Source organism: Anser cygnoides, chromosome 10 (genome assembly GCF_040182565.1).
Source record: "Anser cygnoides isolate HZ-2024a breed goose chromosome 10, Taihu_goose_T2T_genome, whole genome shotgun sequence".
Taxonomy (NCBI): Eukaryota; Metazoa; Chordata; class Aves; order Anseriformes; family Anatidae; genus Anser; species Anser cygnoides.
In genome coordinates this window covers 18,262,401-18,286,927 of record NC_089882.1, presented here as the reverse complement: position 1 = coordinate 18,286,927, position 24,527 = coordinate 18,262,401, and the positions used below count along the sequence as shown (strand labels likewise).

General features: G+C 48.1%; 1 protein-coding gene across 4 annotated transcripts in view; it reads right to left on the bottom strand.

Moving 5' to 3' along the window:
* Positions 1–24,527, bottom strand: part of RAD54L2 (RAD54 like 2) — a 65,460-nt gene that overhangs the window by 28,288 nt on the left and 12,645 nt on the right. For 3 of the 4 annotated variants that reach the window (XM_067003293.1, XM_067003294.1, XM_067003292.1), the window contains exon 2: positions 14,432–14,641. In XM_067003293.1, the coding sequence (XP_066859394.1) occupies positions 14,432–14,585 (154 nt within the window). In that variant the 5' untranslated portion in view covers positions 14,586–14,641. Of the gene's footprint in view, positions 1–2,279; positions 3,014–14,431; positions 14,642–24,527 lie in introns of those variants that run through there. The other variant, XM_048054364.2, reaches the window with a different exon arrangement.

Genomic DNA, 24,527 nt, shown 5'->3' with positions numbered 1-24,527 from the left:
CCCTGCGTCGGGGGCAGAGGAGGTCACGACCAGGGCGCGCTCCGCACACTAACCTCTCAACCACCACCAGGGCCGTTCTGCAGAGAAGGAAACTACGGCAAAGAACTGGGGTAGACAGCAGTGCTGAGCAGCTCCCGAGCTGTCGGCTCCCTCGTCTGTGCTCTGTCCTCTCCTGAAATACAATTTCCCACTCGGAAAACAAAACCAACGTGTATGTTTCTTGTAGAACTGTAGTAGCACAGAACTTCAGCTGCGTTGTCCTTTGCTGCTTCAGTTCCTAAAAATTCCCCTGAAATTGCTTTGAGGACTTTGTTTAATGAGGGAGGCATCACTTGGGAGAAAAATGCAATTTGTTGAGTTTGAGCCTGTGTGCCACCGCATTCCACTGGCACCTCTCCCACCAAGCGCAGCCAAAAAAAGTGACCGAGAGCACTGGAGAAAGCTAATAAGCCCAGGGTGAAACACCATCACTCACGGAACAATCTGTTTCTGTCTAGCTTTTCTTTTCAAAATACCGGCGCTGCTTTGTGTGCTGCTAAAGCAGTTTGACGAAGAGCTGAGAAGTTGCTCAGGGCAAGCAGACCTCTACAAATCGAAGGCACAATGGCACAAGGACACCCCCATCCAGAACAGGTAACACCCCAAAAAGCTAAGCTCATTACACCCTGGAAAAAAAAAGGTAACAAGCACCAGTTCCTCGGTAAGGTTGCTCAAATTACAGCCATCTTTCTGGTCAGAAGAGAAGAATATAAGTATATGGGAGGAGATGAGACTCTTTTTAAATAAGAGCCATTTCTCTTGTAGGGCAACAGCCTCTGCTCAAGCAGGGTTAGGTAGCGTACTGCAGCTAACCTCCACTCGATTTACCTGCCAGCGGGTACTAACAAAAACAGCGGAGCTGCTGCCTTGCAGAAAGCCAGCGCAGCACCGCGCGTGCAGGTGCCCGTACTCCGAAGACCCCAGCAGTGTCCCGGCTCCCAGCGTGAGAAAACCTGACCCGTGCAATGCTGCGTGAGGGTGAGCTCACTCGCATCTTGGGCTCTTGTGTCTGTACAAATGACCCCAAATATCTTTCCGTACCAAAAAAATAAATGTTGGAAGGCCTCTAGCCTTGCATTCTCCCTCCACCTACGTGACCTACAGTCCCATTTCCAGCAGCACCTTCCCCTCCTGTCCTCTTTTTATGCCTGTTACCTGCTGAGTCGCACACGCCATTTGTATCACCCAGATTCCTCGTTTATCCAAACTCATTTGGCGGTGTAATTCCTCTTTTCTCAGTTCACACTCTCCCAGAATTAGTTTCTTTGTCCTGCCACCACAGCCAGAGATAAGGAAGTGAAAAAAGTGGATTTTTGCTAGAATTCACCTCTCCACTAATGGACAACAAATACTGCACGGCTCATTCCTCCAAAAGCTCCTCTGTAATAAACTGGAACTGCTGGGGACCGCTTTTGAGCAGCCTACGACCTCGTAGCCTGAACTTTGGAGGTACCAGCCCCACGAGCAAGGCTGAAGAGCTTGGCTTCTGCAAGTACCTGACCTCCGAGTAACAAGTTAAATGACAAGTATAGAAAGTTCTTCAAATCCAAAGGAAGTTTCTTCTCCAACACACAACGTCCTCCCGTCAGCAACCAACCTAAGAGGCAGCCATCCCCACACCGTGGCTAGGGTTTGACCGGCATCTTCTGTTTAATGGGAGGGCAGGAAAAAAGAGCCAAGTGGCTCCTGGTTTATTTGGCACCACCTAGGTGCTCTGGAACGAGCACCCAGAGCTCTGCCTAGCGCCTGGTCAGCGACTCAGCAAGCACTTCACTGGCACCAGAGGACCTTAAAGCTCTTCTCAAGGGGGCTGCTGGGGAAAACACACACAAAGTTGAAGGGGATGGGGGAGAGGACACTGGATATAAAATGTTACTGATATTAACAACTACCTCCAGTCTTGCTAAAAACTTCTGTGTTACAATATGACAGCAGCAAAACCAGGAACAGACAGACCCAGGAGGTCACAACACTTAAGTCTTCACAATTAAAAGCACAAAGAAAGTAAGTTTCTCTCTCATATCCCCTCCATCAAATCAGCGAGCACTGCAAGACCCTGAAAATTCACCCATTTCCATCGCAGCCTGGTAGTTAGGAAACGAAAACCTGAGCCTCAGCGCCTGGCGCACTGTGCCAGCCATCGAGTGGGGTGCCCCAGCGCAGGGGGGTGGCACAATGAGCACCGCGGGGAAGCGGGAGGGATGAGAAAGCCGAAGGACAACAAAACACCCGCGTCCTACCTGGGAACTGCTGGGACTCATCCAGGAGTAACATGCTGCTCCGTGCACCACCTTCTGCCCCGGCACTTGTTCAACGTGGCCGCGTGCTCCCGGCCCTCCCGGTATATTCTGGGCTCAGGGTCTTCGGGAAAAGTTTCCAGTCACTCCCAACAAGTCGGTATCTCTGCCCTCAGCCTGGCGAGCGCTCAATCCGCCCTTGCTGGCTGCTCAGCTCGCAGGCAGGAAATGCCTCCTGATAAAACAGTCCCGGGTCCAGGCGGGGAAACCTGCACTTAAGGTTTCTGAAAATAACTTTGGTGAGGAGCTCCCGGTGCGCGAATCCACTCAGGCGGCGTGCTGGGAATCGGCGCGCATATATCTGCCCCGAACTCAGCTGAGACGGACCAGGGTCACCGTTACATAACTGGTTAAATACGCCTCGGGTTCAGTCTAAATAAAAACTGTCACTCTCCCCTCCCTGGCTGAGGCAAACGCCACAGCCCTGCCCCAGGTGGCCGCTGTTCCTCCGGGGACCGTGCTGCCCGGTGCTCTGCTGCCTGGCCGGCTGGGCTCCAGGAGGCGACGCCGATCAGCTGCGGCACCCTCAGCGTGCCCAGGGAACGGGGCTTAGAGGGGACGAGGGCGGCGGAGAGGGTGCGCGCGGGGGACGCCTCGCTCCTCTCCCCCGGCTCGAGCGGCAGAGCTGCGTGCCGTTGGGATCGGATCCCATTCATGCAGCCCGCGAGCCAGTTCAACTAGTGGCAGGGAGCGAGGCTGAGAATAAAATAAAAATCCTTACATAACCACCCCGGCTCCGGCGGGGCCCCGCGCAAGGGGAATCCCAACAGACAACAGGAGGGCCAGGGATCCGGTCAGGGATCGCCACCGCGCCTCCGGGCTTCACAGCGCCGCCGAATTAAAAGGAGGAACGGGTTGCAAAAAGAGCACGGCCTTTTGGCTTTGAGAACAACCTCAGGATCTGCGATTTTGCGAGCTATCTGCACGAAGCCTGCTAGCTTGCAAGAAACCCGGACAGCTGAGCCCGAAACCTGAGCGGTTTGAACTCCTTTGCGCAATAATAGGCAAAAGAGCATCCGTCCGTCCGCTTCTACAACAGCGACTGCTGCGTGCCTGCGGAAGGCTCTCAGTGCAGCACAAGGGCTCCAGGTGACATTTCTAAGTTTTTAAGGAAATAAATGTGCGGAATTCGTGGAGCACAAGCTTATTCTGAGCGCGCCTTCCTGCCCACCACCTGTCTGCACCAGAAGGACAGGTACAGGAGGAAAGGAGCACTTAAAGCTGCGGTTGAGCCCCTAAGAGCTGGAGGTCCTGCCCAGCCTCCTTCGGCGCCGCGGGGACTTGGTCCTCACCCGCCGCCGTTCGCAGGCAGACCCTGTGCAGTAACAGACAGCAAACCTGGGCTGACGGGCACGCAGTGAATCAGCTGGCTTTTTGTGAGCATCTGTCTGCAGATGAAGGCAGCTCTTTGCTTGGAAGAGGCAACAAGCTGGAGGGGGAGAAAACAAGCACGGGTGCAACCAGCCCGAAGCAGGCTGTGTCCAAGCAGCCCTGGCACAGACCCGCAGGGCTGCGGGACGGAGCAGCACGACGTGCGGCGCTCCCACCGGCCACCGACTCAGTCAGCACGGCTCTTACAAAGACCATGTTTATCAAGGGGCGAAAGAGGGACAAATATATTAAAAGTACACAGCCAAGGATCTCACAGCAGGCCTTATAAGGGCTTTGTAGGGTTGGAATGAGCAACCGAGCATGACCTCAGCATCTGACCTAGCAGATTTATGAAACCGGGAAGCAAGATTTAAAGACAAGTATTTATGTAAATACAGCTGGGTGCTTTCCAAGGCATGCTTGTTACAGCACCCAAGCACAGGGAAATGGAATTCATCACATCAGAGACAACATGCACCTGCCCTTTTCCACACAGGAATAAAAAATCAATTTCCTTCACCTTAGGGTGCAAACCAGAGAGGAGCTTCGTTGCTCGCAGCAGCCTCACTGGCGAGGCCACCACCACCACAGGTACGTGTTCACACAGCCACAAACTGGGCCTGCCAGAAACGGCCCGTTTATAAAAGTCATCTCCTCCTGGAAGGTGAGTTCGTTACCGATAAGCCCATTCACCGAAGTGTTCCTGTGAGGCCAGGAAGAACGAGCTCCCTCCCCTCCAGCACCTGACACCTCCCCCAGCTTCAGTCTCGGCTATCCCCAACACAGGCGAGGTCTTGGTGAGGTACAGGGCCCGCACCAGGGGCTGGTCAGCAAACTCCTGCCGCTTGAGAGGTTCCCGAGTCAGTGACACAGCAGGCTCCCCTGCTCCAATCACTCCAAAATTTACATTTTTCATAGAACACCAAGATAAAGGCACTTCAGAGCACGGCTCTTCTCCACCTGACAAGCCAACGCAGCACCAGCACCCCTGAGCACTAGAAAACCACGAGGTTTCAAACTCACACCCAGATCTGCCTACACACACGGGAAGCTGGACCTGAAAGTTCCTCCTGCCACTAACTCCTCCATACGGCAGGGAACTCGGGAGATTTTTGTTTATATCCATATAAATCTTGGCTTATTCTGTTTGCTACCTAAGCCTATTCTTCATAAGGAACCCGAAATCATAAGGAGGGCAGAGTGGTTGCACGTAACTTCACAACAACCTAACCCTAAACCGTACAGTGGTGAACCAGGGCATGCTGCAAATGCTTTTCAGAGAACCCCTGTGACAAAACATGCCCTGCTTCAGCCTCACCACCCAGATATTCCAGGACTGTTTAAATGTACTGAATTTAAGTGCACTGAAGCAAAACAGCTGTTAAAATAGTCACATCTTGTCGGAGCCAGGGGATTTATATCAGATATTTATCAACAGGTTATTCAAAAAGTCCACTGAGTTGCAATCCCAGCACGTGTATTTTTCAGTTATATCCTTCAAGAAGCTGTTTTGCATCTCCTCCTATAGCTTGCTACGTTGCTGCTGCCACCACGAGGTATTTGTGCATTGTAAAAGGGTGATTTTGTACAACTTTAACTCCATTCCAGTTTCATTTAAGTGCAAAGCTGACAAACAGAAGCTAGAAGTACACAAGTGTCATTTAAAGAGTGCTTTTAATAGTTCAAGTACTTAAATTACAGAATTTGTTTGGACAGAATTAAACTAGAAATTGCTGTTCACCTAACCCCAAAAGATTTTTATTTTGCAGCCTTCTCCTGTCTCATTCCTTTCTTCACATTAACAAGTGAAAACGTCTTTGTATTCTTACTTAAATTTGTTTTCAGACTTACTCAGTAAGCTGCATGCTGAAGAAAACACAAATAAGACTTTTCAACATCTGTAGCACAAACTGCTGCTGTTAGAAACAGGTAGTGCATCGAAATAAAATTTGAAGTGTTAATTTGGGTATAAAAATAACTATTGTATCAAAAACTTTGATCTAGATGATGAACTCTGGTTCATCGCTCACAAAAGTTCATTTCTGCAGCTTTCTATAAAGCCTAGCGCAACAATTTAAAGTAACAAATTAAGCAAGTAACTGTGATGTGGTGCTGTGTTTCAGAGTCTGAAGAACAGCTGTAAATTAACTGAAACAGTTCCCTCTCCTTCCAAATCTGCTGCTGCTGCTTGGCCACAAATACTCTATTTTTACAACAGCCAGTCACACGCATTTTATTTAACCAGTCATTAAACCAGCACAATGCCAGATAAATTAAGAAAGAACGAAAATGAGCCCTTGCACAGCTTAAACTCAAATTCAGAACAGAAGTGTTCCATCCTGCCTGGTACATCTGAAAATAAAAGGGGCACTGCATGAAACGTAAAGCAGAGAACTGTGACTTCGGCTTCACCACGGCTTCATCAGGCGACCTTGGCAAAGCGACTTTGCCACTCCCTACCTGTTCAAGAGGGAAACCACCAGGTTACAAATTCGCTAATTCGCTTCCTTGTGATTTCGTTATGGTTTCGCAAGTTGCAGGTGGAATACTGTAGCTGTTAGCAATGACTAGGTGGGACACAAAGCTGAAAACAGCACGGGGAAGAAGGGACAAAACCTGCCCGAGAAGTGAGCCTGACTGTCCTTTGTCAGAGATTCCCGGGCTCCTTTATGATAAAGAGAAATGCAGGTTTCTGGCCAATAAAGCTCAATTCTCCCCCCCGCCCCAAGCCCTGCAAAGCCTATCAGGACAGCAGGAAGAAATGGGATGCTTGGGCTCAGTGTGGAGGACTTGGGGTTGTTCTTGGTCCAGCTACCAGCTTCTTGCTCGCTGACTCCGCTCCCCCTGCACTGCTGCTACTCACACTTGTGGCAGCTTTCAGAACAGCCAGCGTGTGGCAGCAGGTAAAAAAACCCTGGGAAAAATCCACACACACAGTGCCGAGCCGCAGCCGCGGGCTTTTCTTTAGCCACACAGAAGGATTTCTGGTTTGTATCCCGACATATGCGACAGGTTGAAGGAAAGGAGGAAGGAGAGGGGGGAAGAAAGCGTGGCGAGCCGTAACAGTGCATCACTTCGGGAGCTCGGCCATCGCTGTGCCAGCCAGCGGGTCTGAAAGAAGCAGAGCTCTGGCGTCATCGCCTCCTTTTAGAGCGGCTGAGCAAGTCGTTTGTGGAGTTACACAACACTTCCACGCCACCAGACTTCGTGCCGCGCTCTCAGGAAAGGAAGCTGCTGTCAGAGCCTGGGAGGGAGGCAAGCAGTCGGGGACATTTTAGTACTTCCCCTGCTTAGGATGAGTGGAGGAGACAGGGAAAGGGTCGTGGCTTTTGGGCAGCGCGAGGCTGGGCGGCTGAGACACCGTCAGTCTGCACCGCCCCGCGGAGGGTCAGGGCAGCAGCACCGCTCAGCATCCTTCCTCCCGCAGCCGCACCTCGCCCGAGGTGGGTAAAACACAGGATTGGGATAAAACACCCCGGGCCCCGCTGCTCCTCCCCATTCTGACCACCTGCCCTTAACTTAAACCCTGCCCTTAGCCCCCAGATCCGCAAGCACCCCTCTCCAGCACCCCACCGACACAACCCCATGTTTCTTCTGACAGACCATGCTGCATAAAACCCACGGGTAAAAGATGCAGCCTGCTGTAACAAGGAGTTCCAGAGAAATCAGGGGAGCTTTTGCCCATTCGGGATTCAAACCTTCCTCCTGCAAGTTCAGCATCTTTCTGCATTACTTAACAAGTGGTAGTACCCAGTCTCTTTTCACTTTTGCTACCGATTTCAGTTTTGTATTTTATTCAGCAGGATTGTGGACACAGAGGACAGCCAGCTCCTAACTTTTTGGCTCTTAGGAAATCAGCACAACTCTGAAATTTAAGATTTGCAGAGGCAGAGAATGTATGTTTAACAGGCACAAAGCTACTTCAGATACTCCTGCCCTTTCCAGGGAGTGAGAAAGCATTAAAAATAACCACAGCTTCTTAGCTACAGCAACCCACCTCCGAAATGCATTAAATACCTGCAGTTAAATGCAAGTTTACTGCCTTGAGGTTGTCCCGCAGCCTACACCCTTACAATGAAACCTCTAAGTGTTCTGATCCGTAAGGATTATTGTTATCAGAAACTACATGAAAATTCCATAAGGTTTAGACGCAGGCCAATATGCAAGATTAATTCATAAGTAAATTCTTCTGCATGTGCCGATTACTTCTGCACCTCTACAATATCACACACCCCATCCTGCCTGCATGCAACTATTAGCTTGGAAGACAGCCTACACAGAGTCACTACCAGCATAGAAATCTTCCTGCTAATTCAAAACCAGCAGAGTGCACAGCGGTACAGGGAAGTTCAGGTTTGGTTTCCCAGGCTTGCAATAGCCCCGAGCTTTGCAGAGGCAGCAAACTTGCCGCTGAGGTGTGCTTCCCTCAGCGTACAGCCTTCTGGCTTCCTCAGAAATAACGTGGGAGGACTCTAGAGGGAGCTGCATCCAGACACAAGTAACTGAAATTAGAGTCAAGATAAAGTCCATCAGAAGAAAAAAAAACACAGGAAGATGTCAGTCACCGCTTCCACTTTCCCCAATCCACCTTGCATTCTGCAACTGGGAATTTGCAGATTAAGTCACAGGACTGTTACCTGTTGGCACTCATCACTGGCATACATACACACAATATAGCAAGGTTTAAGTTTCTTAATAAAAAGGAATTTTCCAAATTACCTCCAGTGCTTTTTTAGAGGCAACTCCTGACTTTGTTTGCTCCCCCTACCCTCCCCACAAGCCTTTTTGCAGACTCCCCCACTTGCAGTCCCCGAGCAGAGCTGCCTTTCCATGCCAAGCTCACACCAACAGGCCCACGCCTCTCCTTACCCCTGCCACCAGCTGCTGGCTAAACAGCAAGGGTGAAGAGACCAAAGCAAGCGTATTGCCCATCTCCGACTGCAAGCAAGAAACAATCCCATCCACCGTGCTCATGTCCCACAGCAGATGGAAGCATTTCATTAAAAAGGGTTCTTCAGCGAGTGGCCACAGCCTCGGAGGCTGCCTTGACCTCAGGATGCCCATCTGCCCTTGAGACCACCCGAAAATGCAGATCTGCAAAGCTGCTTTCTAAAAAGGATTCGAGAGATTAGAGAACTAAGTATGTATTCATATTTTTAGGAGAGCATTCCACTTTCTGGAGGGGACAACCTGAAGCCAGTGCCTCCCACAACAACACGGTGTGCAGTCTGGTCAAAAGTAGAAGGAATAAGACTTCAGGTTGCTGGGACTGATCTCCTGTACCAGTATAAGAAGGACCAATCACTTCAAGTAAAAAGTGCAGGTAAATTACTTTCTAGCTGCAGCTCCCCTTTGCCTTTTTTTTTTTCCCTCCTCCTCCTGCAGTATAGGCCATTCTAAATTTGGATACGAAATGACTTAAAACAGGATATCATTTAGCAGCATGTTATTCAGGAGACTGTCTCCACACACTTCCTCTGCCTCTCAGTTTCATAAAAGTCAGTATGACATGACCTCATTTATGAGAACAACTTCAGAGAAGCCAAAACTGAAGTAAATGAGTAGAGGATCCTGTTAAATGAACAGATTTACACCAAAGACTTTCCCTTCTGTAAGGACAGAAGCTTGCTCCATTTCCAGCCCCACACATTCAGCTGGAGAGTCCCCCCCAGCACCACAATTTTGTTGTTCCAGCACTTTCTTGGGGGAGGAGAAAAGATGGAAGTTTGGGGATGGAAGCACCTGAATAAAGATCTCCTAAAGGGAGGCAGCTCTAGGATAGATTCATGGACCATTCCAGCAGGGCCATTCACTTCCAGACTGCAGGCAGAAGAAGGGGAGAATATTAATCCACACTTCCACATCACTTTAGACAAATACTTTCCAGTAATTTCTTGTAACCGTGGCGTTAACTACTTTTTTTCCCCCCCTCAGGTTAGAGAAGAAAATTTTCCAGCTACCTGCAACTCAATTTCCCAAGCAATGTACCCGTACCCCTCACTACACACACTGTGATGAGCTACAAAGAGCCACAAAGGAACAGCACATTAAACAAAGTCCATTCTCACTATGATTTTATAGCAACTTTTCCCCCAACCACTACGCAAAAATTATAAGCAAAGCTGATCCAGCAGCACCACTTAAACCAGAAAGTCATTCCTTTAGCAAGAGTCCAAGGAGAGCAAAGATCTTCACAAATCTGCCCCACAGTGAAGTACTTCTGCTGCAGTGTTTGGGAAACTCAGAGCCACAACTACAAGCGGCGTGCTCAAGTTCAAACAAAAAGCAGCCACAGAAAGGTGTTCTGCAACACGCTGCACAAGCAAGAGGTGATCCTACTTGAAACTAGCATGGTGCTATTCAATACCACAGGCAGCGATGAGCATGGTCTGTGAGAGGGTTGGGTGAAGAGGAGGGCCTTTCCCCTCTCTGACCTCCTGCGCCATCTGCTCCCTCTGGTCTCCTCTGAGCAGGAGCTGAGTCTTGATGCTGGTGCCTTCACCCTGCAAAGAAGCTGCAATGCAATAGAAAAACCAGCACCTGCAAGTCCTTCCACTCCCTTGGGACCTGCAGCTCCGTACCGCCAACACAACTGTGCCCCCTTCGCATCCGTAAGACCCCCATGCAGACCAGCTTGGTTTTGCTTTAGCACTTCAACAGGGAGGAGGAGCAGTACAAGTTCAAGGTGGGAAGAAGGAGCACAGGCTGCCTCCATCTTCTCCTGCCCTCCGCCAGTCCAACAGATGCCACGGAGCTAGCATGCCCCCACACCTGGGGAAAGGAAGAGGACATGGGACAGGAGACAAACAGGCAAAGTGGGCAACGCAGGGCAGAAGACAAGGTTACTTGCATGGATAGTGCAATATCGCAGCAGTAGTCTCTAGTATGCTGTTACTGGCTATCCCCTGGTCCAGCACATGTGCATATTAAGAAGTGCAGTGATAGGGTTGTAACAGAAAGCTGTCTACTGCTGTACTCCAGAAGTACAGATTTCAATCCCTATCTGTTGCTCCTACCCCCTCGTCATGCAAACACAAACAGGAGCCTGAGCACAGTGTCTGACTGCCTGCTTAAGGCACCTTTCAGACACCTGAAACAATCAGCTCTTAACACTTTCCTCTGAAATATACTTAAAAAAACGTGTTAACCCATGTTCTCAGAGGCAAGAGAACAAGCAACTTGCTATGACTATTAATAGCAGAATGACAGCAATATGTATGAGTAAGAGACAATGATCTCCAGACACTTCCATCAGACTGATCCAAAGATATACAGAAAAAAATGAAAAAACAGAACATTACAGTAGGACCTGTTCAAACACTCCATTTTTCCTCGAGAAAGCTTTGAGGTATGATTTCAAATGGAGGGACTGTTCATCTGCAAAATCCATATTGGAGGTTTGTTTCCTCTTTGTTCAGATTAGCTTTTATTCCTGTGGAGTGCTACACAGCCCTGAGCAACTGCCAGGATCAGAGGAGAAGTGCAGGAGTTGAAAGAATCCTTTATCTCTACAGTCATGACTACATCACACTTGTAGCAAAAAGGATTTAGGGAGTTAAAGTTCTTAGCAGTCATGCACTGCTATCACAAAATCAAACACGATTAAACGCGGGCTGCTACCCACAAGCGATGTGAACAGATGCAGTGGGCAGGGATGACAAGGCTGGAAAGGCAGGGGAAGCCTCTGGCTGGGGCTACAGCACGCTGCTAGGACGGGCGTGCAACCTGGCACCCGCCGGGGAGGGGATGCAGACATCACGGTCGGCATGTCCTGGATGAAGTACACTGGAGAAAGGACTAAAACTCTAAGCGCTCCTGCACATGACGCTATGGCTCATTAACTGACCAGCACTGAAGAAACGAACAAAGGATGCAAGCTATATAGCCAAAAAAAACTAGCCCACATGCTCTCCTTTCCCTTGGAGGCAGGGTTTAGTAACTGCTTTCATCAAGTAAGTTTGCACGGTAAGAGTCCAAACGAACTTCTAAATCATCTCCGTAACAGTCCATACTAACTGCAAACAAAACTTCAGGTTCTGAGCAGAATTGAGAAAAAATCCATCAAAACTGAAGATGACCCTCAATGCGGAAAATACAAAGAACTCAGAAAACTCTGAAACAAGTCACTGCATTAATTCCCCACACAACATATCAAAAGGACTGGAGCAGGCTGAATGTACAAAGAGCAAGTCCCCGGTAAGCCTGAGAGTGACACCTGCCATCAACAGGTGGGGACGTTACGTTCACCTTGGATTGTTCTTAATGATCTGAATCATCACCAAAACACAGAAAACCTACTTCCATAAAATAAAGTCACTATTTTGTAAGAAAACTATAAAAATGTTAGTTTTGTTGTTATCAACACAATTTAAAAATGAGTAATCGTTTTCAGTCTGGGGAAAATGTATACGCCGCCTGTTGCCCTTCCAAGGAAGGAACTGTGAAAGATTATTAATCTTTTAGATCTTTTACTGCTAGAAATTAATCTTTTAAATCTTTTACTGTTTCTCCATTACAGGGGAAGGATACCCCAGGATCCCTAATGGAACATCCTCAGAATAACCACAATACTAGGAGGGGAGATGGGCACAGCTGGGAACGGGGAGAACAAAGTTCTAGCAGAGAACCAAGCTTTTTAAAAGCTTTGTAGTAAAACCATTAGAGCTCTTCCTTCCTGCTTGTGAATGAAAGGTAAGCATTCTGAAGAGGAATTTTATGAATGAGGGTCATCTACAAAGAGACAGGACTATAAATATTACATGGACAAAACAACATGGAGTCACAGAACCGTCTAGCTTGGAAAAGACCTTGAGGCCCAACCTTCAACCTGACCCACCAAGTTCCATCACTAAACCACGTCCCTTAGTGCCACATCCACAAAAAGATCCTCTTATTTCTGCAGTTAGCCATATTCATAAGCCAAATAACAGGGGACTGATTTTATATTAGATCTAAGGCAAAACAGATGCCAAGTAACATCTGAGTCACTCCACAGCCGTGAAGAAAGAGAGTGCGCAATTCCACAGCAAGCAATATCCTCACAGCTAAGCACACGGGAGGCATCCTGATATTCTGCTGAACAGAATTAAAGCCGAAAACCTGAAACTTCAGAGGAATCCTAGCTTGGCTCACATTGTGTAAGATAAAGTTTTCTCTTGTAGCTGAAAACTACAAAACCATTGTTAACTACATGTAAATTCTCTTTTCACTCCTCATTTCCTACATTTGTTAAAATTTATTTTTAATTAGTCTCTGAAGAAATACAAAGCATAAGCATGTTCCTAGTGTTTTAAGAAAAAATTAAACCACTGTCATTACTGGTTAGCAATGTTCTGAGATACATACACTAATTCAGTTTGTTTGGAAAGAATAATCCCGAGGAACAGTGCGAGTATTCAACCACAACAATATTGACGTAGACGATTAAAAGCATAGGTCTCTGATAAAACAGCCACAGGAAGTGACCCACTTGGACACAAAACAGAGCCACTCCTCTCTGTTAATAGAAGTTTTTCTAGAACGTCATGGTTCTTAAGGCTCTGCTGAGTACAGGTTCCTGTGAACAAAGTGACAAGGTCAGTCTGAGCAATCTGCAGCCCAGTAACTCATTTCTTAACCAAACACTGCCATTTCCACTACTTTCTCATGAGAAAAAGTCATGTGAATAGAATCAGAGGAATAAAACTTGTGTAGACATTTTCTAAGCATTTTAAATCAAAACAGCATCTTCAAAGTGGCTGAAAGAATAAAAAACAAAACTCAAGGACAAGGTACTTTGAAACCAAAAATACCTTAAGAACTGGAAGAAGACAGAAGTACCTGTATTTAACACCTTCTACACTAAGAAAAGAAGATCTATTCTCAGTAGGCTGAAGAAGGTGCATTTGAAATTCTGTATGCTCTGAAGTTATTAAAAAACCACAGTTTTTAAGTACGCAAATACAGTGACATCTCTAGGCTTGGGCTGTGGTTTAATGACACAAGGAGTTTGGTGACAAAGGTGGCACCCAATTCTCACCTGAGCCGTGCACTACGTGCCCTCCAACACTGTCCTTCTTGTGGGCAAAACGCATTTCTAGGACCATGCTATGAACCAGAACAGTTACCTAACCTTGCTTGAACATAACCTGCAGAGCAGAGCTCCACAAACAGCTACATTGGTCCTGACTGAAGAGGCGCGTGGGGCACTTATAACTAGGTGAGGACAGAAGGTGACAACTCACTTAGTCAGCACTGCCACCTTTTGTAAAGGAGCCCTGCACTCTGTCAGAAAAGAACAATTCCCTTTTCCTAAAGGGGATTATTTTAAGGGAGCAATAATTGCCCATGGAATCCATTAAATTGTTTACCTATTGGCAAGCCAATGATGTAAATATACTTAATTGCACTGGATCCTTTTAGTAATACAGATAATTGTAAGTTGATTTATTTGCTTCTGTATATAATTGCTTCCCTAGAATCTGTAGCTATTTTATAAATGCTATACTCCTTACAGGTTATACTTGTAGTTTGTTTACACTGTGGACATTTGTTTTGCCCGGAAGTCCAAATTTAACCTACATTAAATCCCTTTTTAAACTAAACAGGCACATAACCTGTTTAAACAGCCACTTCTCCCTACCAATCTCTGGACAAACCCTAACCCTCCCACTGTCGCTCACCAAAATTTGTAACAACAGATTTGTATAACAAATGTATGCACAGACTCCACCCCATTCACTTACCACTCTCATCAAGTAAGTCTTCCTCGTCGTCCCCATCGTTGTCCTCCTCCATCGCTGCCTCCTCTTCATCTTCCTCCTCCTCCTCTTCCATATCCTCCTGCTCCAAGTCCGGGTCCAGGTCCGGATCACTCCCTGAGATTGACTCGTCCGACATGATTCCCAGTGGTGCTCCTTGTGCATTACCTGCTCATGGTCTACTGTGAGGCAGCCCTGCAACAGAGAGCAAAGAGGTACATAAGGAGCCCAGCAAATCCCAACCTTTGAGCACCAAGGCTCAAGATCATAGCACTATTACTACATATAAAAGCATGGATCTACTGTCAGCCTTAAATAACATTTATAGCAGACTGTGCATAAAACCCTGTGTAGAAAACGGATGCCATAAGCATGGTACTGTGATAATAAAGGTCCACCTTTCTAGAAAAAATACGAGAACCACTGAATTACCTAATTCAAAAACGCACCTCTTTGTATCCTTGACATGTACACAGCGGGAGGACTCAGTATAAATACCTTATGTGAACAGTTTCACTACCATCCAAATGTGAAGCACAAGAAAGAGGATCAGCCTAAGAGAGGTAAACTTGTGACTTGGATTGCCCTGGCCCTATCTGGTTACTCCTCTTCCATGCACGAAGAATTATCACGAGGAGGCTGTGCAGGATGGATGAAAAGAAATACACTCCTCAAAGTATAATAAAGAAGGCACCCTGATCTTGAAGAATGTAATGCAAAGGGTATGTTAAAAAACAAGAGTTATGGCCTGCTCATCCCCTAGAACGCAGAAAACACTCCCTCCTGTCATTCTTTTTCCATTGCCCCCTACTTACGCCAAATCTTAAGTGTAAGCTATAAAACGCCTGGGAACTAAATGGCTTTAAGAAAAGATTCCTAAGCAGATAAAGCAGCATACATAGCCACAAATTCCAAGAAGTGGAAAAATGTCATTTTTCAATTGTGTTTCAGAAGTATCTGTAAGAGTTTGGAAACTCGAAGGTTAAAGACAACCGAAGTCTGCTGGAGCAGGGCTGAAAATCTAACTGACAGGAATGCTGAATTATTCCAGCTGAAGTCATCAGTTCCTGCTTTCCCTCTCTCAGCTCCTCAATAACATCGAAAAGTGTCTGTGAGAAAGCAGAAGGGAAGAAAAACACAAGGGAAGGACAGGCGTTGGTAGGTTCGGATTGGAATAGGAAGCTTTTCACCACTAGGTCCGGGTAGCACTTCACCACCGGGCAGAGACAGCTCAAGCCCTCACACTCTTATGTGTGGCATACAGAATAAGTTGGCTTCGCCAAGCAGATGGGAGAAATGGCCAAACTCTCCAGTAGCTCAGGTGGAGCCGTGCCAGTTCACACAGGCTGAGTGCATGCATTCAGCTCGTGCTCTGCTGGGGGCAGGCACCGAGCCCTGCCACCGCCGGCAATCCGGCTCCCAGGCAATCTGGCTCCGGGAGCGCTGACTTCTGACATCTGGTGCCTCCAGGCCTGGGCTGCAGACACAAAGCGATCACAAGTTCTCTAAAATCTATGCATACTTCAGAATGGTAGCTTATTTTCGCTTTTAAATAGCTACAACGTCCACTTCCAGCAGATACAGAGCCCTAAGGAAAACAGCCAACATTTTACTCTTAGAAATAGCCAGGTCGTACTCCGACTTGTAATCCTGAAGCTGCACACATCTCCCCGCAGTTCAGGAGGTGGTCAGCAGCGCGACCTTCGTAGCTTTCTGCTGGTCATCTGGGATTGCAAGGCGATTTATTTCTATGTTGACCATACAGTGCTAAGAAGGCACGTAGCATCCCATCTGCCAGAAACGGTACCAACAGAACTGTATGAAAAAAGTTACAGGCTTCGCTATCCTAGGAAGTCAGCACCAACCAAAAACAGCGAAGAAATACAAACACTACTGAAAGAAATGAATTAAGGTTTCTTAAACAAATGGGAAAAGCCCAAGTGCTGTAATGGCAGTAAACATTCCAAAGTACGACACGACAGAGCTTCTCACATCAGTATTCTTCTGTTTCATTGTTTGTTGCAGAACCTTAAAAAATGTTTATGGGAGAAGATATGGGTCCTTGCATTCCCATAAATAAAATCGCACCCAGTAGAGAGCAGCTATCCAGTACAGAAGTGCTCTAATATGAGATTTATTTTTCTTTTAAGCAGTAAGTACGTGTTTTTTAAAACCTAAATTTTGAAGCCTTTTCAGCAGCCCTAGCCATATGCAGAAGAGTGAAACAGAGGCATTCGAGGAGTCATAAGGGCTCCAGAAGCCTGGCAGGTGCAGAGATGCTTAATTCCCTGCCACGTAACTGTCTGCCTGTCCTCCTCCCATCCTCATCCTCGGCTCTGGCAGCTCTGCAGCCACCCTCCATCCATCCACCACGGGAGCTCCATGTCTGCAGAGGCTCGCACCCTGCCCGGCGGCAGCAGGGCACACCAGGCAGGTATTACACAGCCTGGAGACTGCCCTCGTTTCTCACACAGACCTGACCCAGTTTGGGGCTTGCACAAGGGGAATTACATCACCCAGGCAGCCTGTAGCTGCCTCTCCTGTTTTAGGGCTGAGTTACTCCAGCCTGCCCCGTCCCCTGCCTTTGCAAACATAGGCATGCCGTGCTCTACATGTAATCGCTGTACGAAGGGCACTTTGCGAGAGATAAACAGATCCCCTTCACCTGATCAAAGTTACCATTTGTCCAGACTTTCTGGCTGTCCCACGTTAGACCAACTCGGAGCCTACTGCCCCGTCACACAACGGGCAGCACGTCCCGAGCCGCAGGAGGGTCACCGGCACCAGGCCACAACCGAGAGCCTGCAGTCCATGCAGCACGATGCCCAGGTCCTGCAGGTGGTGATGCTGAGAAAGCGGGCTCGCTTATTAGGTGAAAAGGCTCCAAAATTCCTCTTGCTTACATCGGGAGAAGAGAGCTATCGTTATTAATCCCCCTCCAGGGAGGTAAACCCTGCAATCAGCTGAGCATCAAATTAACACCCAGACAGCCCCTCTCATGTACTGAGCCCTGGCTTTCAGCAAAGATAAAAACAGGTGAGCAGTTTTCTGGGCTTTGCTTTAAGGCAGAAAACTTCAGACAGTAAGTGCCAGGCGGTGACGACTGCCGCCTCCTTGGCACGCACACAAAGGAGACCCCGTTATGGACTCAGAAACTGCAAAAACTCACAAAGGCAGACACATTTCTGCTGTCCTACTGCTTTTCTTTTGCTCTACAGAGGTTTTTGATCACATTTCTTAATGCACGCTGAAGCTGAGAGAGGAACATGAGTGTGCTCTTCTTCCTTCCTATGCAACAGTGCTTCTCACGGCGGGGTCGCCCGTGCTGCCAGCCGGGCTGTCAAGAGGGGCAGCGAGCACAGGATCTGCCAACCTCGCCCCTTCTGTACAGCACCAGCACTCACAAAACCCGTCCTTTCATTAACCTGTCCTTTCACTACCTGCTCTGGGCACCGACAAGCAACGGAGGATGCGTGGAACAGGACACCAGGTGCCACCAGGAGCAGCGTGCCTTTGCAGAGGGAACCCACCTGCTGTGGGGAGCGCTCAGGGCACAGGACACGCTCGTCCCTCTACGCAGCCATCCCGTGCAAATCCCTTCCAAAAGGGCAGGTTTAACACTAATGCACGGTGCTGAATAGTAAAGAGGATTCTATCACCTCCCCAACTGCTGGCCAAGGCCAGTATCTGGGACTCATCAAGATTTGTCCCTTAAAGCCTGTTTTGTAACCAAGACCTTCCGTGGTCAGCGTGGTACCGGGCCGTACAAACAGGATCAAGCACGCCGGCAAGTCGCAAGAGGATTTGCGCAGGCAGTTTAATAAAACCAGGTATTTCAAAGTCAGTGTTGTGGAAAGCTCTTTGGGTTTTGCTGCAGCCACGTTTTATGGTATTAATCATTTCCTTTTTGTTTGTTTGGCAGCAAAATAGTTGCTTGTGGCTGTAAGATTCCCCTTGCGCTGTCAGATCACACACCAACATTTCAACCTGGAAGCGTGCTGAAAGTAGCCGCGGGCTCTGCGGGGCAGGAAGCCTCATCTTTCTGCTGGATCACCTGCTGGCACGGCTCTGGTACTTTATAGGCAGCCTTCAGTAAGTGGTGATAAAGGACAGAGATGGATCACTGAAGAGTCACATTTAAAGCTTTCTGTAAGATAAGAATCTCGTAACAGTTTGCAAGTAATACCCCAATGAATGGTTTTCTTTTCAGTTCAAAAAACTGATTAGAAATAAATCTGAGATCAGTGGGCTTGGGCAGTCTGATTAACAAACATTAGAACTTCTCCAGTTTTCATTATGTAATGTTACAATCTCTATAGGGTAAATATTTACTCCAAAAGCAGCCAGCAGTGTCACTAACCCAGTGGATCTAGCAGACTTCCCCCCCCTCCTTTTTTGTTTTCTTTTCCAAAAATCAACAAGAATTTCTTCCCCCACTGATACCCCCAATCACATTTAGAGCCATCCTTACCTAACCGATTACTTTGTGATTTAAAGCCCTTCTCCCCGTGCAGCTTGACCGGTAAGGCTCGAGCAATCCGGTTGTTCAGCTGTGAAGGAAACAAAAATTCTCCTTCCTTTCCCCTTGTTCAAACCACACCAAAACTAAGTGACATTGATCCCCTGCGTGACGTGTTTACTAGAGGGATGTTAAAGTTAAGAAAGGAAGAAACCACCTGAAACCGCAAGTCGGAGGGCACCTGCCTGTCCCGGACCGTGCCTGAGGTCGGTGGGTGCACTTCTGCCCACAGCCAGACTTTGCCCATGCTTGACACAGGAATTAAGGAGCCCACTGTGATTTGTGCGGCTTCGGAACTGAGGGACAGAATAACCCGGGGTCTTAAAAAACACTCCCACGTATCAGCTTTGGGAGATACGCAGGCCCCACTTTATAGATTAACAGCCTCCTTCCTAAAAGGCACCACAATACCACAACCAGCATGAAACCGGTTGTTCCTTGACAAAAACAAACAAAAAAGCCTCTGCAAGACGGGGTGGAGTATAGCTTGTGTAACTATTTGCCCAAACAACGTTGCACTGCCTTTAAAAGTATTTTTTTTTAATTATGCTAGAGCAGAAATTGGCTTCCTACAAACAAACTCCTTGGAAATACTCGACATGTCCCCCCGGCTGGCCACCCCATCCAGAGGAGCGGTTTGCTTTGTGCTCCACAAAGCCCCAAGCTACCCGAGGTAGGAGACCCGCCATCAGTGGTGTTCCCAGGAATTACTGCTGTCCCCCGGGACTAACACCGCAGCTGGACAGAACTTCTCACCTCACCACATCACCAGCCACGTTTCCAGCTCTGGCGAATTCTCTACAAGTGGCACTTCAATTCCTTACTACAAAGGTCAAGAATAGGAAGCCTCCCTTCCCCGCTCACCGCTCCTGCTGTCGAAGCGAGCAGCATTTCCACATAAAAGCCACGTCCGAGCCTGCTTTTACAGGCTCTGCCCGTGGTGCCGACAGCAGCAGCAAGGCAGGCGGTACCGGAGGCAGGAGCGAAATCCTGAGCACGGATTTCAGACGAGTGGGAAGGCTCAACGGCAGCACGTCAGGACTCCCAGCTATATTTGTTTTTAGCAGATGAATCTGGGGCAAATCTGCCCAGCCGCCATTAAAGATCACCAGTCGGAAAAGCCAGATCGTAAAAGTCAGCTCGGGGGAAAGGCAGGCCAAGCCTTCTCTCGTGAGGACAAACTGTGGCAAGAGGCAGGCGAATTCTGACGAGCAACGAGGATCCAGACAGCTGGAAGATCCCTCCAGGAGCTGAAGCCCTCATTCCACAGCAGCGGCAGAGAAGTTCTGCAATAAGTGACACATAGAGAAGCAGTGGAACAGAGAGGGGGAAGAAGGCAAAGAGACAGCCCCCTCCTAAGGAAAGACCGGCCTCTGTGACCCTGCAACGCCCGTCAGCGGCTTTGGCCATCGCTACACGCTAACATTACGGCTTTCCTCCTGGAAGGGCACCGCAGGGAAACGGGCTGAGACAGCTCAAACAATGCCTTCACCCTTCAGCACGAGGCACGCTGCATGCTTCCACGATGCTGAAAGCCTGAGCTGATCTCTCCCATTTTCGCAGAATCGCCCCACCCACGCACCCTTCTTTTTTTTGCCATCCAGGGAAGCACTGAGGGATTTCATTACTGGAGACTGATTCACTGCCTTTACTGCCTGATGGCATACCCTCCCATCACCGGTGGTCCAGGGAAGCCCCCATCCCCTCCAGGTGAGATCCAGCCCCCCCCACATCATCACGATGCTGCCTTCAGCCACACGCCAGCGTTTCGCTGCCACGGCTCGCCGAGCTGCCGGTTGGCTCTCCATCCTTCCCCTTCCTTCCTCTTCAGCAATGGCCTTAAAAACCAGGATTTGGGTTTATGCAGTTTTTAGGAACAGAAAGCTTCAACACGGTTCTGTCCCTCTTCATTCCCTATCTCGCCTCCAACCCCGATAATTACACTAGAGACAAGAAAGCATTACTTAAGCCACCTACAGCTTACCAAAGAAACTTGAACACAAGCAAAAAAAAGAAAAAAAAGACGTAGGAGGAAACGGAAATAAGCAGTTTTGAGCTCTCATGGTATAAAGATGACAATTAGCATATGGCAGACCCAAATCGCTCCAGTCTGTGATGCGATCAGAAGCTAACTTTTATTGGCTACCACTCTAGATTAAAAATCCATTAAAGCTTTAAGAACTGCCAGCAAGATGAGCTCCTTTCAGAGTCATTCCCTCCAGCAGAACATCCTCCTGGCACAGGGCTGGAAAGATTTATAGTAAGTGCCACTTACAGAGGTCACTTTTCTGCTGGTTTTGAGAACAGTCACTAAAAAATGTTCAGTCTTTGCCTGTCCCTCTGAACAGGTCAAGATAAAAGTCACACGGATCCTTATCTACCCCACACAAACCCTAAGCCAGCGCTCGTTTCGGTACCGCTCAGGCCCAGCACCTCAGGCAGCACGCAGGGGACGTGGCCGGACGAAGGAGCCTCCTGGGCTTTTGTCCACAGCAAAGGACACGGCCCCACAGATGCGTCCCACTGGCTCAAAGCCTCCCAGTGGTTCAGACAACTCTGCAAGGAAGGACACCACAGCTTACTGCACGCTATGAAAAGCCTAAGATAGTCTTTAGAGGACTGTTGACATACACACAGCACGCCCCAATTAGAGAGAAGCGTTACTGCGCTAAAAACTGGACTATGAATCTCTCCCTAGATATATTTCACTTTTTAGTCTTTAAGTCCGTGAGTATATGACTTCTTATTTGAAGTAACTTTCGGTAGAGCTTTAAGAACAGCATAACGTGCATTTGGCTAAAGAGCATCACAAATATCCCTAACAAAGGTCCCCTGGGGGCTACCAAGCCACGTTGGTAGCCATACCCAACTGTTCAGCCCCAGCACAAGTTAAAGAGGACATGAATTACACTTGCGAACTGGCACAGGCATACCCAACACTAGGATGGGAAGGTGCAACCAGAGAGGGATGTATCAGCAAACTATCAAAAAAGCACCGTGTGGAGTAAGCCCCGAAACAGTAATCTGCACAAGTAGCTGCTGGCTACTGGACTCAACTGTAAAAAAAAAAAAGTATCGCCAGCTCAAATTCATAAAATCACCTAGCTGTCATAAACGCCAGGAGTGTTTCCTGTAGTGCAGGTTCTTGCTGATCAGACACCGCTGCGCAGGCACTCAGACCCACGCAGAGCCCAAGAGCTGTTTTTCCAAGACTCAGAAGCGGAACAATACAAAGCATTCAGCTGTGATCTCGGAAAAAAAAACCCACGACCTTTTGCGTGTTCCCTCTCTCAAGGAGAGGAAGAGGTTCTGGCCAACTGCTTCCTGCAGGAGACCACTCGTGGCCCGGTTCATTCACCAGCCGTGGCCGCGGCTCGGCCGGCAGCCGTCCCGCAGTGCCAGCACGGGGCTGTGGGCAAGCCTGTCCCCGCATCCTGCTGACATGTCACCATCCCGGGCGGAGGGGACCGTACGCCGTGACATGTCAACGTCCTTAGGCTCAGCTGAGCTCTCTCCTAAAATAGACCAGGAGTGGAACTTCTTGTCTCATCCCCATTGTTCCTGCCCTCCTCCGGAGTCAGCAGGAACAGACCCGAGGGTGCCAAGTCATTCCACACAAAGTGCCCGTTTGTCTAGCTGCAGAAATCCTTGACTGCTATTCACAAGGGCTGAGCTCTGAAATTTGAGCAGGAAGTGTAAATTCTCTCTACGGGAATGCCTGGGTGCAATTAATAGCATTCCTTAACCAGACAGCTGGTTACATGGCACTGCCAGGGCAGATTTACCAGCAATGCCGTCAACCTCGCTCAGTTTCACTCCCAATCCTGTCTCTGTTAGGGACAAAGGCAAACGGCAAAAAACTAAAGACTGTCCAGAGGATGCACCTTCTCATCACGATGCAAGTACACATGTTCATAGAGAAGTCCCACTCTAGCAGCAGGGGCTAACAGCTCTGTATCTCCTTCTGGGAAAATAAGCACTTCCCTAACCAGGAGTATTGATTTAGCTGAAATCTAAGCCCTCCTCTCTGCTTTGTGGTGCTGTGTGTGGTGTTTTTTTTTTTTAAAGTGCTATAATAAGTATGGGAGGAAGGGAAAGGCACCTCTAAGCCATTCTGTGTCATTTCTTTTTTAAGGGAGAGTCAGAAACAAGAATTTCTTACAGTCTGCATGACCATGCAGATCACCCGTTTCCCCAGTGTTCTCTACTTATTTACCCATTATCTGGGTCTTCTTCCTTTCAAGTAGTTAACCGCTGTCATTACAGAATAAGGAAATTCAGATCACATATAAGAGGCTGTCACTACTCACATTCATGGAGAACAGGACGTGCAGTTACAACGGGCAGAAACTTCAAAGGCTGGCTACCGCAAACCTTACTGTGCATTGTCTCAGGAACTCCAGAGCTAGGAACTTCCAGAAGTAAAAAAGTAAACAAAGGAAACCCACACAGCTTCCCTGGGAAGTTCTCTTCCAGAGAGAAGAGGTTCACATCCCAGGACTGAGGGGGAAGAAAAAAAAACAAACAAAATCAGAGCAATCCTCCTCTGGGGGAATGGCTTTTCCCAAAATACTTAATTTCAAAAGCAGTGAGCTTCTTGAACCCAAACCTTCTCCATTCTACACAACAGCCATCTTGCCATCCATCTTGCATCCAAAAGGCAATTGCTTTACCCAGTCTAGAGATCGTAATACACCTCCTATATTAAAATGCCAAAAGGCACTGGTTTTGCAGGGTTCATTCTTTTGTCGTGTTCCCTCAGTTTGTTGACAACTACGGACAAGAAACCTCCTCAAGCCAACTGACGGCTCCACTCCTACGACAAGTCGGTTTACGAATCTCCCCCACCCCAACATCCCCTGCAGAAACCACCCGACCAGTGCCTTTTGGCATATTTTACTCTTCCGGTTCTTGTGGTGTATTTTTCCACGAGAACACTCGCAATTAAAACAGCAAGACCTGAAAAACCGGAGAACCCCATTAAAAGGGCACAGCCTTATATTTTAAGGAAATTCATACACTAAAAGATTTAAAAACTGAAGGAGACCAGTAACAAGCTTAGAAATAAAAGATCCACCGCTTTCAGAAGCATGCTAGTTCCCAATGATTAACTTTAAGAGGAAAAAAAAAAAGAAGATAAAGCCTCAGGTTTAAGCTTTGTGTTCTCCCAGGCCCATTCCCCCAGGGCAGGTGCAAGACTCCACCAGCCCGTCCCTGGTGCCACTGCCTACAACTGCCAGGGGCAAGGAGGAAAATGCAGACGTGGGGAAGGAGTTTCTCATTTCATACACCCCCAGAACAGAAGCAACGGAAGAGAAGCCAGATTCCTTTTTTCTTTAAGCCAAGAGTGATTGTAAGACTGATAGTAAAGAAGCTGTTCTCCTATAACAGCTTCTGGCTCTTTCTTTATAGCCTTCCTCGTCAGCAAAACTGGTCAGCTAACGGTGAGGAGAGCGAGGGACAGAGAAGGACACTTCTTCCAAGAGGCAAGGAAATTCAGAAACTTCAATATAAACAGCTTCCCTTAACTAAAGGATTTCATCTGCAAGGATCCCTGCCCAG